Source organism: Lipophrys pholis (assembly GCF_963383615.2).
Source record: "Lipophrys pholis genome assembly, chromosome: 21".
NCBI lineage: Eukaryota > Metazoa > Chordata > Actinopteri > Blenniiformes > Blenniidae > Lipophrys > Lipophrys pholis.
In genome coordinates, this window is record NC_137649.1 from 9,099,764 (window position 1) to 9,113,055 (window position 13,292).

Sequence of the window (13,292 nt, forward strand, 5' to 3'; positions counted from 1 at the left end):
GTCTTTTGCGCACCACAAAGAGGGGAAAGTCGGCTGCCTCTCGATGACACTAAAGGTTCTGCGAGACGAGTCCAGAAGCAGCTTTTGGGTTTTTACTGTCAGCAGAGCTGAAAAACGTCTGTAGCCTTTCCTGAGCTGGGTTTGATCTGCGGGTTGGTTGACAAGCTTCAGTTTCATCACCTGCCTTAGACATTAGAGTCCAGCTTTCCCAGCATGCAATGCTGCCTGACCACCATAAACATGAGGAGAGACCCTGTGGCTGTGTGGCCTCAAGAAGCCAATTAAATCAGTTGATGTTACTGTTTTCTTAATAATGGAGCTGCGTTGAAAGTGATAACGATTCCAGTTATTTTGTAGCTTTGTTCAGAAGTAACGGTCGGTAATGTATTTATGTCTGGAATTGTAAAGAATATTGTCGTCAAGAAATTTGAAAGGGTATGGAACTTTTTTTTTTCTTTTCTTTTTTAAACGCCATAATGAACTTGAAACTTGAAGCAAAGTGGCTGGATTGAATTTCAAACTCTTCACCGTCGCATTAGGTTTCAACGTGGAAACTAGTTTACAGTGGAAGTGGAAGCTTCTGTTTCCCTGTTCCCTTGTTTTAAAAGTTTTACATGGGATAAATAAGCTGCGTTTCACACTTTCATTCCCTGTACACTTCAACTAACCGCTGGTGTGACCAGGAAACCCATGCAATGACCAAATATGTTTCTTTTTAATTTCGTACTTGTATTTTATAAAAAACGCTTTAGATTTATTTTTATTTTTACATTTTATTTTTTATGAAAAAGTTCTGTTGTTTTTCTAAGTCAGTCTCTTTTTTTTTTTTTTGTTTGTTTTGTTTTAATAGAAACATTGTGCTAAATATTCCAGTTGATTGTCAGTATTAAATTCATATATCTATCGCCTTGGCTAATTTATCTTTTTTTTGTTTGTTTTTTTTAAGTTGCAAGTTATTCGCAGTTTAGCCATTTACAGGCAGTTGAATATGTCACTTTGCACTACAGGATGAACAGACAGTCCCATGCTGCGCCATGGCCCTTTTGTAATACCCCCCCCCCCCTCCTTTTTTTATGTAGAATAGTTACTGAATGTAGTTCAATCACCACTGAAGGAGGGAAGCTGTCCGTCTACAGCTACTGCTTTATACTTACAAACAAATGGAAGTAAAGGGATCATCTGTCTTTGCACTCTGATATGCCACTAACTCAACATTCAGATCTACTAACACTTCAAGGAAAATGTGCATGTGTATCCTTTGTATTGGGCCCAGGTTTGTAGTGCACGAACACGCAGCACTGCAAATGTCTGACACCTCAATTAATGATACCTGCCATGCTATTATCCACTAATGCCAGTGATCGCTTCATGTGAAAATGAGCTTTGTCGTCTCCAGCTGTTCAATGTTGTAACTGTGAATGCTCCCCAAGTATTATTTCTTGTGAATCCAAAAACTGCTGTGTGCTGTGATATCACTAAGGATCTATTTATTGTGTTGTTACTGCAACCACATTTAAATCTGAATAAATGTTAAATATACACATACATAATCAAAGGCTGTGTTGCCCAATTCTTTTTTTTTGTGTGTGTGTCTGTCTGTTTAAGGAAATGTTCTTTCGCCCTCCAAATTTGGTCATTTTGGTTGAAAATGTGTGAAAATGCCTGACTTAAAGTCAAGGATTGAGTGTGCCCGCTAGGGTTGGAAAGGGGTCGGAGATTTCCCGTAAGTTTCCTCTAGATTTCCATGGGGAAAGCTAGGGAAGTTTGGAAATATTCGTTAACCCACGTCTGCATCGCGGTGCATTGAAGTACACAAGATTAGTCCACAGGCTCGCATGTGTGGCTTCAGTAGTCTTGCGCTCTGGACTCAAAAGTGTGATCAGGAGCCTACAATTCATCTGCACATGTTATTGGAGTAACGCACAGTGCCTCTAGGGGGCGTGGTCTCAAAATCTGTTTGTTTTGTACAGGATTATGCAAAAAAAGATATTTTTCCCAATTATATTTCAGTTCTCTAATAAGAGCCAAACCAAGTTAGTGAATTCCTGATTTCTTCCTATAAATTCCCGTTTATTCCCATGGAAGGTTTCCAACTTTACAAATTCCTGGAGTTTTGCTGTGTGTGTGTGTGTCTCGATAAATATGGCTTTGGCTCTGGGTCTGTTCTGGGAAGTAAGTAGGAATGTGATTTGAAATTGTGCAAATATTCCGTTGAAAAACAAAATCTGTTCTTAAACGCATTGTGTGAGCTTGAATAGTTACACAGATGTGCTCAGTCATTTGAACTGTCAACAACGATATTGACAAATTAATCAAATGTGTATTAACTGACTTGTGTCGACATTGAGACAAACAGAAAAGTTGCATGTTTAAACACGTGTTCATGTAAAAAAAATAAGAATAATAATTGCCACCAGACTAAAAAAAAGTGTTTTTACTCACAATTACAGTTTAAAGATGAAAAAAAAAGAAACCTCGGATTTTATTGTAAATACCTTTTTATGACTAATAAACTAAAATTACATATCAGTAAGAAGAAAGGCTTGAAATAAATGATTGTTGCAATAATTTTATTTATTAGTCTCGCTCGTAAAGAAGTTTCAGTTTGAAAGGGGTTATGGGGAATGCAGTCTTTTCCATTGCGTTTTTTCTCTTTTTTTAGCTGCATACCTTTTTCCTATCCGGGCAAAACTTTGTTCATAACTGAGCCTCTTCACATTTGGATATTTATTATTGTCATTAATAATGACTGTCCTCGATTCGATCGTTGTGATTTCTCCTGTGTAAATAGACGATCTTTGGCGCTGTCCCCGACATACGGAAGCGCTTCCACAGACGTGTAACCGCTACTAACCGGTGATATGACACGGAGGGAGAAGAAAGTCCACTGCAGGGACAACACCGGAGACATGGCGGAAAAACATTCAGACTTCAGCGAGGAAAGCGATGATAATTGTATTTTCTGTTTGATAGCGAGCGATCGAGACCCAGAAGCAGAGGTCCTTAAAAAGGTGAGATGCTTTCAGACGTCAGATTACTGGAAAGGAAAGTAAGTTCCGTGTGTGTGTGTGTGTGTTGTCTTTGTTTATTTGTTTATTTACAGTAGCAACAAGGCATCCCAACCTGCCCCATAGACTTTGACTGGTTTTAATTAAAGTAACATAAAATTGATAAAGGCCCCAGTTGGGAAAGTCCCGTCCTCTGTTTAAAATGGTTCATATTACAACAAAGAGAATAGAATAGAAGATATAAAATACTTGATTTATCCCAAAGGGACAGCTTCCAGACAATTTGCCAAGAAATAACATCCAAGGTGTTAATTTCAGTCTAAACTAACATTTAGAGGAAATTTTGCTTTTTAAATCAATAACAGACAGTTTGAATAGTGAGTGCATCATTCCATAAAGTATCAACAGTGTTTATAGATCCATAAATGCTGTTATGTTCCAGAAGCTCAAATAAATGTCCTACTTTTGCTGTAGTTCTCAGTTACACGGGCGTATTGTTCCCATTTCGAAGTCACTTATGAAAGCACCGAACGGCGTGTAGAAATCATCTCATATAGCTGAAATGACACCATTTGAAACATACTTTCACGATGTCATGTCTTTTGACACCTACAGGAATCTAGACAGATCCTACACAGCTCTGGCTCCAGGAGGTGACAACACCAATGTGGCTTAGGCTGTATGGCTCTACCAGCATGAACTTATTCAAACTATTTCTATATTTCAGCATGCTCATGAATTACTTTAGCACAGGGAGGTGAGAGAGTAAAAATTATAAAATGCAAAATGGGACTGAAAGATGTCTAAATAAGTCACCTCAAACATTTCCCAAGGATTTCATGCAGGACGGATCTAATTAGCTGAACAGATTAAATCAGCTGCTTCTGCTTCTGATCACACAGAATGAAGAGCTGGTGTGTTTCAAAGACCTTTTCCCCGCCGCTCCCCACCATTACCTGGTTGTGCCCAGAAAGCACATTCTGAGCTGCGAGTCACTGCACGGAGGACACATCGGCCTTGGTCAGTGGGAAAACAAAACCAGACGTGTAGCAGCATTTTTCCTCATCTTCATGTTGTGATCGCGACATATTCTGCTTGATTCATCCCCTTAACACTACTACAACAGCCTTCTAAGGAGACATCTTTACTAACGACGCAACTAATTCTGCAGCGTTAACTCTTTACTGCTACTTGCTTTCTTTGTGCTGTTACTCCAAAAACTCACTCATAACCTAAACCATAAATCGGATGAATATCTATTTAGAGGATATGGAAATCATTGTGCTCTTTCCTTCAGAAACCATAACTCACCTTTAGTTCCTTTCATTTATGTACACTGCTACTGTCTCCTGTCATCTTTTATTTTTCTATTCACTGATCCAGTTCCTTATTTCTTGTAATAGGTTTGTGTACTGCAGCGTTTTGGGGGATTTTGGGGGGTGGGGCTTTTGTTGTTGTTTTTTCTAAAACTGAAAAATCTATTTAAAAAAAGAAAAGAAAAAACACTGGCTGTTTAAATAAAAAAAACACTCCTTCGTTCTTTCACGTGGCCTTTTCAGCTTCAGCTTCAGTTTGTACAAAAAAACATTTACCTGCCAAATTATTCTTTTGGAAGCACATTTTATTTTGAAACTTTTTTTTATTACCAACAAATAATGTTCTTGTATCCAACAGTTGAAAGGATGGCTGAACTGGGAAAAGAAGTTCTCCGTGACCAGGGAGTCACTGATATGGAGGACGTGCGGTAGGAAGGGAAATGTTTGACCAAAGCAGTTTCTGAAGAAATGGTGTAAAATACCACATATACTTACATGAGATGAACGCCACAAATATTCACACATAAAAATCCTCTGAGCTTCTTAAAAAATAAAACAATTTCCGGTATGACAGTCATGTAGTTTGAATCCAGTACTATATTTTGAGCGGGCCTTGTCTTCACTCTGTGGTGTTCCTCCCTCCACAGGCTGGGCTTTCACAAGCCCCCCTACACTTCAGTACACCACCTCCACCTCCATGTGCTTGCCCCCAGCAGCCAGATCTTTTCATTCATATTGTATAAATTCATTCCAGGATCGGTTCGCTTTATCACTGTAAGTACTGATGGCTGCTTCTCAGTTCATCGATATTTTCCCATTTTCTTTCTACTACATACGGAACATTAGGGTCACTGCGGTGTACCCCGTGTAGTTTCAACTTTTTTCTTTCTCAAATTGTGATGAGAATTTTTCTTTTTTTCTTTTTTCTTTTTCTTTTTGCAGGAAAGCCATCTCCGGAAGGAGCTAAAGAATGAATCACAAAGACAAAAGTGGTTTTTCAACCGTTTGTTTGATTCAAAACAATTCAGCAGCTCCTAAACTGGACTTTGGGTTTTTAGGCTGAAAATGTACAACATTTTTTTCAAGTAGTGTGATGATTACAGAGGTTATGAAAGAAAATCCTTTGTAAAGGGAAAAAAAAAAAAAGCACAACGGTGGGATGTGTGTTATACACACCTGTGACATGTAGATATTTTAGCAATGTGTACACGTAGTTCGTTGTACATACAATGTGTATATATACTGTATATATATGAATGTATGTTTAAAGATTAAATGACGTAAATGCAAAGGCAATGCCTTTATATTCACATCTATATTGTCAAACCCAATGTCATACTTTAGCAGCTCTCTGTTTAAAGGGTCCGGATGCCGAGCGCCCACTGTGGTTTAACAGACAGAGGACAATCTTCTCGGTGTCTGTTTATGCTGGCGGGCGAGGAGATTGGCTCTGAACACTCACAGTCTTCATCTCAGGGTCATGTCCTCCCTTCATCTGGATATGGGTCCCGGCACAGCAGCCCAGGTGTCAAGCCGACATACCAGACACCCTGGTTCACCGCTGCTCTCCTCTGTGTTCGACGAGCACTTGTTAGGTTATCAGGGAAAATGTTTAGTGACGTGGCGTAGGTCTCAAAGACATGGTTTATTTGTTTTTTTGTAACTTGGCTGGGGTAAGCTGTAGGAATCTTTTGTTTGTGGCACACAGAAGTTCCTTTAAATCACTTTGAGAATGCTGCAAATCAGGACTGTCCACAGTTTAGTACTTTAATTTCATGATGATATGCTTTATTGAAGCTCGGGACAGGGCAAAATCATGCAGCGGTAATGCAAGTATGCAACGGGGATTCCTCTCGCGGCTAAATTCCCGGAGATACTGAATAATAGCAGTTTGGAACCATCTTTTTATGCCCCTGATTTTCATACAGACTTGCATACATGGCAACATACACAGTCAACTTCATAGGATTGGTGCCCACTTTTCAGGAAACTTCATGATTGGTTTCAGAACTTTTAAACATTACCTAACATTGTTGCATGGGTGTACTTGACTTCTAACAGGCACCACTGCTGGGAAACAATTTCAAGTTTTTCCAGTAATACTAAAAACGCCTTTCACAACCATTTTAATCATTACCTCATTACCAAAGTCTGCTTTATTATCCTTTATCACATTTTTACCTCTCATAGTCAAACACAGATCATTAAAACACATTTTTAACACACACACACACACACACACACACACACACACACACACACATGTATAGCTGCTGCATTGAAAGCTGGCTGCACTCTTCTGCTTTGTTATATAATATCCGGTCAAACCAGTTCCTCTTCCTTATCACACGAAGGCCTTCCTCTTGGGCCTCCCGAACTCCGAGTTGTGCCCAGTTGCACCGGTCCTCCTCGGATCCCATCTCCTGTAAAAGCCTCTTTCTGTGGAGCGCCGGAAATGCTGATTCGACCTTTCCCGACAGTATTCACGACAATCTGATGAATAAATGATTAATTTTATAATAAATCGCCATTCAGTTTCTTCAAAATCAAAACAAATGTGGGAATAACTTGATATACGGGTCTGTCTGTTTGTGCCGTTTGATGCTAGTCAGTAACTTAGTTTACAACGATAAAGTATTTTGCCAGTTTACTGTAAATACTTATATTAAGAAAGAAAAGAAAAAGGACGATGTGGGATGAGTCTCTGTTTGCCACAGTGAGAGATTGAGACGAGTCACTGGGTCCCGAGTTTGAGTTCCTCGTTTGGCCTCACCTGGTCCACGGTGAACGGATCGGTCTTCGTCACTGAGATGAGGCCTCACATTTACTACTTTGTGTAAATGTATTCATATTATAAAATGCTTCAGTAAAACTGAGCAGTACTATATTTGCATCCACGTACACTGATTTATCACTGATTTAGCGTAATGTCCTTTTGGACTCTGGGAAGAAACCCTGGGAATATCCATGCACAGGGAGAACATGCAATCTACGCACTCAGACAGGGAAGAATCTTTAACAAGCATCATGTGATTATCAATATGACATTCTATAACAAACTATGTTGGTTATCATCTCTACATATCTGGTAATGAAATGAACTCTTTTCAGTCCGTTTCCTTCAGCTCTGAATTGGATAAAGGGGATTTATTTCTCTCTCTCACCAGTCCCTTAACACCCTGACCTATATGTCTTGCCAGATGCACCGTCGTTCTCTTAGTCTGGCCAATTGGACAGGTTAACTTGAAATAAAATACCTTGGTCTTAATTAATAATGATTGCCACAGAGCAGCAGACACAGATCACCAGCCTTACTCAGGTAAATTGTGTGTTCAGGAGCCCATTAAGTTGAATGGATAAAATGGATAAAATTGGCTAAAAACAGATAAAACAGCAAGAACTACAAAAAAAAAAAAAGAAAAAAAAAGAAATTGATAAAGCAGGATAAACAAATAGAATATGTTAAACTACTGAAACTATTAGTAAAGCTCAAACCGAGAAAAAAAACAAGGACTATTAGAATAAAATAGCGACAATAACTGAAAGGATAAAGCGCAAAAAATGTAATAAAAGAAATGACAAATCTAATAAAGTTCTGAACAGTAGTTACAATCTTCATGAATACAGAGTTTTTGTATTTGTAGTAAAACTACAGAATTTTATGAATCAGGAGTCGTCTGTTGTCAGGCACGCCCATATGACGTCATGGCAGGCATTGACGTCGCCGCGTGACAGCGCTGACTTCCATTTAGTTCCTTTGTAACTCAAAACATGTCCAGCATGGACACTCAGCGGTCTTCTGAGGAGGAGGAATGTCCTTTCTGTCAAATAGCAAACAATGAGACCGACTCGGAAATCCTTCAGAGCGTGAGTGGAAAGTGTTTATTCCCGTTTTCATGAAGTTGAGGAAGAGGAGTGCCGATGGTGTGTGTGTGTGTGTGTGTGTGTGTGTGTGTGTGTGTGTGTGTGTGTGTACACACAGGATGACGAGCTGCTCTGTTTCCGGGATGTGAAGCCTGGAGCTGTCCATCATTTTCTCGTCATTCCCAGGACTCATATCGACAACTGCAAGTGTCTCCAGGAGAAGCATGTGGCTCTCGGTGAGAGAGACGCTCAACTCTTTTCTATATCAGTGTCTGATTGTCGGAACTGAACACAAGACAGCAGAATGATGTTGCAGTACAGTATCCACAATCATTCAAAAATGGATTGGATAATTGACTCACAAAAAAAACAAAAACACACATTTGTTGTCGAAATGTTTTCAAGCAGTGTCTCAAAATGCCAATAAGTCTATTAATTATATCCATTTGGTGTAATTATACAATCTGATTGGATGCCATATAAGAGCTTTTCAATAGCAAGTTATTATTATTATTATTATTAATAATTTATTTTAAACTAAAGACTGAACGTTAAGCTGGGTTTTAATATATTGAGATGTGATTTGAAATATTTTCCCACTTTTTTTTTTTTTTTTATATATGTATAAGTTGTCATTGTTACGATTTTAAAGGCAAAAGTAGCAAGATTTTGTCGGGTATCTGTATTGTATTTAAGTATTTTCTGAAAAAAAAAAATTCTACATTCTTCAAACTGGTTTGGGACTTATTTGAGCCTCTAATTGATGATGACTTAGTTATAGAGAAAATGATAAAGCAGCTGACAGCAACAGTCATACAATCCGATTTAGAGACTGATCACGTTACATCTTTTTTCAAGACTTTCAAGATTTTTTTGTTTCTGTATCAAAACTAAATATCCTTCCAAACAATAAGTTTTCAATGGAAATAATGAGATATGTTGAATACTGTTATTTGAGCCATTTGATAATTTTATTTCTGATGTTTCTGAGGTTGTTTGACTAAAACATCTAAACGAGATTTGTTTGTTGATAGTGGAGCGGATGGAGAAAATGGGAAGGAGTGCACTGGAGAAAGTCTGTGACCTAAAAGACATAAGGTAAATTAATTCCTTTTTAAATGATTGTGACTAATGACCTTTCAGATTAATTCTCTGTCTGGCATTGTTATAGAGTATAAAGTATTTGTAACTCTTTTTGAATTGTGCTTTCAATAATCAGCTTGTTAATGATGCTCATTTTTGTCTGTGAACCGCTTGTCTGTACAAAGTTTTGATTTGAAACCAACGCGGTCTTGAATGTGCAGGTTGGGTTTTCATATACCGCCGTTCTGTTCGGTGCCACACCTCCACCTCCACGCGATGGCTCCAGCCAGCCAGATGCCCTTCAAGTCACAGCTTCACTATGGCCCACAGTCTCACTGGTTCATCACAGTGAGTCAAGCCACGAGTCATTTAGTTGTCCCAAAAAAACCGCACAATGAACCAATTTTTAACATTTTAGTTTGATTTGCATAAAGAACTATCTCCCGCTTTTCTTAACATGAGTGCCTCATGAAACCCTGCGTGTTTCCTGTTTTTCTCTGTTGCAGGTGGAGAAAGTGCTCTCTCAGTTGAAGACTAAAGGCAAAGTACGATGAGGAGATATGAAGAGTCTTAAGGTGCAATATCATGATCGGGATAATAGATTAAGTACTTTAATGTGACACTGAGTGCAATTTTGAAGCAGTTTAAATAAGTTTACATGAGTTTTTATGAAAGGTGAAAATACATTCATAATCTGCACTTTTATGTATGAAATAAGCCTTACAAAAAAGGTATTTTTGATGTTATCTCTTTTTTGTTCTCTTGTATAAAGAAGTTACATCAATCCATGTCGCTTATGAATTTGACAGTATGTTTACCTGTCTGTTTCACTTGTGGTCAATCATTCTTTTAACATCAACTTTAATATTATATGTATTTAATAAAACACCTTGAGAAGATCTCTGTTTAATGTTTCTTGGTCTTTTTTTTTTCCCACTTCACAGAAACTGTAAATCCTTTGTATGGATGTTTGATAAGCGCATGAGGCTTTGGGTCTAAAGTGTGTGGTATGATGGTGTTTACTCGGTTTTAAAAGCAGCAGTCAACATTCAAAACACTAAATGATCAAGAATTACAATATCTGTTGACGTGAACAGGAATATCTTAATGATTGATTAGCGGGATTGAGGAGTGTGACCTATGGGTTTTCTCATGGTGCTCTGCTTGACTCCCACATTACACAAACATGCATTATGGTGACCCAGGAACTCCCTGCAGGTGTGACTCTGAATGTGTGCGACTGTCTGCCCCACTCCGTCTCCCCTGTCATGCCCATAGTGCAGCCTGCCTTCGCCCAGTGTTCGCTGGAGTCGGCTCCAGTGCACACTCCGCAACACAAATCATTTCAATCTGGCCACTGTAGCTTTATCTTTACACTGCTCAACCTATGTCGTTTCTCTGATCTTTTCACTTCTGTCCATTCAGTTTACTCACATTTAATATCTCAGCGTCTTCATCTCTGCCACCTCCAGCTCGGCCTCCGGTGTCGACAGCGTTACCGTCTCCAACCCATTCATTATTTTAATCTTTCCCTCCTCTTTGTCCACTTCTTTCCACCCGCTGCCCTCTGGATTAACAATAATTATAAAAAAAATCAATAATCTATTCAGGTTATGAATAATGTTTTATTTTGACTGCTAAGTGCTTGATGTATAAGGCAAGATCTTATCACATGGAAATGATATCATCCCAGTGTGATTTCAGAATAATAATATTTAACATTTCCAGAATAATAACTTTTCCACACTTATTTTGTCATTGTCAGTTTCTGCTTCAAGCCACTTGATGTCAGTATAGTGTAGCTTAAAAACTGACGACAAACGGTTCTGACGTTTTATTGCCTGCTGTTTTTTTCCCTCTCTCTACCTACTACGTCACCACAATTCAACAATGTGATTATAGCCTTCAAACAGCTGGAGGTCTGAAGCAAATGTTTGATACTATTTTTTCATCAGCGTTTCATTTTTATTCCCAGATGAAGGATCAAGAATGACAATTTGAATAATAATTTCACATGGATATGGCTCCATTTTGATAATTCCAGACAGCATCAGTCACGATTTCTTAATTGTAAAGGACAGTGAAACTTGTGGCATGTGCTTAATCATTCCATGTGAGGTCTGGTAGAAGACACAAGAGATAAATCAGAATAGGGAAGATATTAGTGGAACTGGAGTTCAGTCACCATGCTTAGAACGATCCAGGAAGAAGTGAATAGGAGACGATTACTATGATAAAAGGAATGCAAAGCAGTCAGGGTGGGTGGTTGTTAGCAGGAAGTAAACCTGACAGCAGCTTCAGTGACCTTTCAAAACGAGCAATGTAACTTAAAGGAATATAAAGAGAATAATGCCTTAAAGTGGTGGATCCATCCATAGAAGATTGCTTCAGGCTAAGCATGGAGGTGAATTCATAAAACACACATGATTGAATACTGCTGCTTCATTACTGCCATTTATTCAAACCAGGAAACTGGACATTTATACCTTATATCCCAGCATTCAATGAGCGAAGGCAGTGTACACGCTGGACACGTCACCACTCGCCAGGCTATCACAGGACAAACATAGAGTGACAGACAGCCACGCACACTCACGTTCACACCTAGGGACAATTTGGGGTCATCAATTAACCTCACATGCATGTTTTTGGACTGCGGGAGGAAACCCAGGCGCACACAGAGAGAACATGCAAACTCCACATAGAGAGGCATAGAACTTGACACCATGAGGCAAGAGTTCTGACGACTGTGCCAAAAACGTGTCGACTTTTAGGTCACCAATTGACCTCAAATGCATGTGAGGGAAAACTCTGAGAAAACCTGCACAACACATGCACAGGGACAATATGGAAACGCCACTCAGAAAGGCTGGTCTCGCACCAGGAACCTTCTAGAGACATTGTTCTCACGCTTCTGGAGGCAGTAATAGATGTATTTCTCCAACTTAGCTGGTTTTATAGTGGGAAACGTTCTTCTTTTAAAGTTTTTTTTAAATCTAACTATGCAAAATATAAAATGTACTGCATTACAAAAACAGATGGAGGAATGTCATGTCAAAATTTCTAACTATATCACTGGGCTTTCATATTAAAGAGAATTAATTACTGGATTGAGGACAAATAAATGCCTCCATGGAAACAATTCGAACAAAAACTAATAGCACCAATAAGGTTGGATGACCTTCTTCCTAATGACATGTCTACTAAGAAATGTAGTCTATAATTGGGTCCAATTAAATTGGACCCATCTGTACATGTTCTAAATGAGGACTCTCACATTGCTGTTAAGGACAAGAAGCACATAATTTGGCTGGCAGGCCGGAAACAGACTTAAAAGATCGTTGCCCAGTGCTGGAAATCCCTGCATGACATCTCAAGTACTCACTGGAAACTGAGCTTTTTGGATGTTGCCAATGTAGAACTATCATCAGCAAGAGTCACTCATGCAAAACTATCCATACAATCCATATATGGAAAGAATTGATATAAGACTTTAAAGACATTCTTACGAAGTAGACAAGCTTTGTATTGACATTGTTATCTTGACAATCGTATGGCGGTGAGGTTGCTGATGGGATGGAGGGACAAGGGTTGAAACCAAAATGTATGTAAAATGCCGATGTAACCAAAACTTTGTTATTCCTTGAGTGTACATATTGCAGCTGGAAATAAAAATTGAATGAGAAAAAAAATCACTGCATTACACTGGTGAAGTAAAGCTTCTTGTCCTGAGCTCCCCAGTCAGTGTGTGTGTGTGTGTGCGCGCGCACGCGCTACAAATCTGGAACGTGTTGTTCTCAGTGACAGTAAACATCTGTATTCAATAATCTCGTGTCATCATGCTGTTTTGTGTTGGAGAAAGTGTTTTTTGCTTTAATCCTCCCAACAGTAGCCGCTCGCTGACATGGCCGGGTGCGACTGACGTTACATTCCTCACATTCCACGCCGACGTGCCTCCGCTTCCCTCTAAGCCCCGCCCCTCCCTTCCACGTAAGCCCCGCCCTCCGGCTCGTCAACAACT

The 13,292-nt window shown here is 39.1% G+C and overlaps 1 protein-coding gene across 1 annotated transcript; it reads left to right on the plus strand.

Moving 5' to 3' along the window:
• Window positions 1-2,859: 2,859 nt before the first annotated feature.
• LOC308126576 (uncharacterized protein) lies at window positions 2,860-9,957 on the plus strand. The gene is made up of 10 exons (XM_080491078.1): window positions 2,860-3,011; window positions 3,911-4,028; window positions 4,683-4,752; window positions 4,972-5,098; window positions 5,267-5,331; window positions 8,077-8,191; window positions 8,307-8,424; window positions 9,223-9,286; window positions 9,493-9,619; window positions 9,778-9,957. The coding sequence occupies exons 1-10, from the start codon at window positions 2,862-2,864 to the stop codon at window positions 9,823-9,825; spliced, it is 1,002 nt and encodes a 333-aa protein (XP_080347204.1). The 5' UTR covers window positions 2,860-2,861; the 3' UTR covers window positions 9,826-9,957.
• Window positions 9,958-13,292: the final 3,335 nt, after the last annotated feature.

Coding starts and splice junctions, on each gene's coding strand:
- LOC308126576 (XM_080491078.1), top strand. CDS start 2,862: ATGACACGGAGGGAGAAGAAAGTCCACTGCAGGGACAACACCGGAGAC. Junction 3,012..3,910: donor AAGCAGAGGTCCTTAAAAAG/GTGAGATGCTTT, acceptor CTGATCACACAG/AATGAAGAGCTGGTGTGTTT. Junction 5,332..8,076: donor AAGTGGTTTTTCAACCGTTT/GTTTGATTCAAA, acceptor ACTTCCATTTAG/TTCCTTTGTAACTCAAAACA.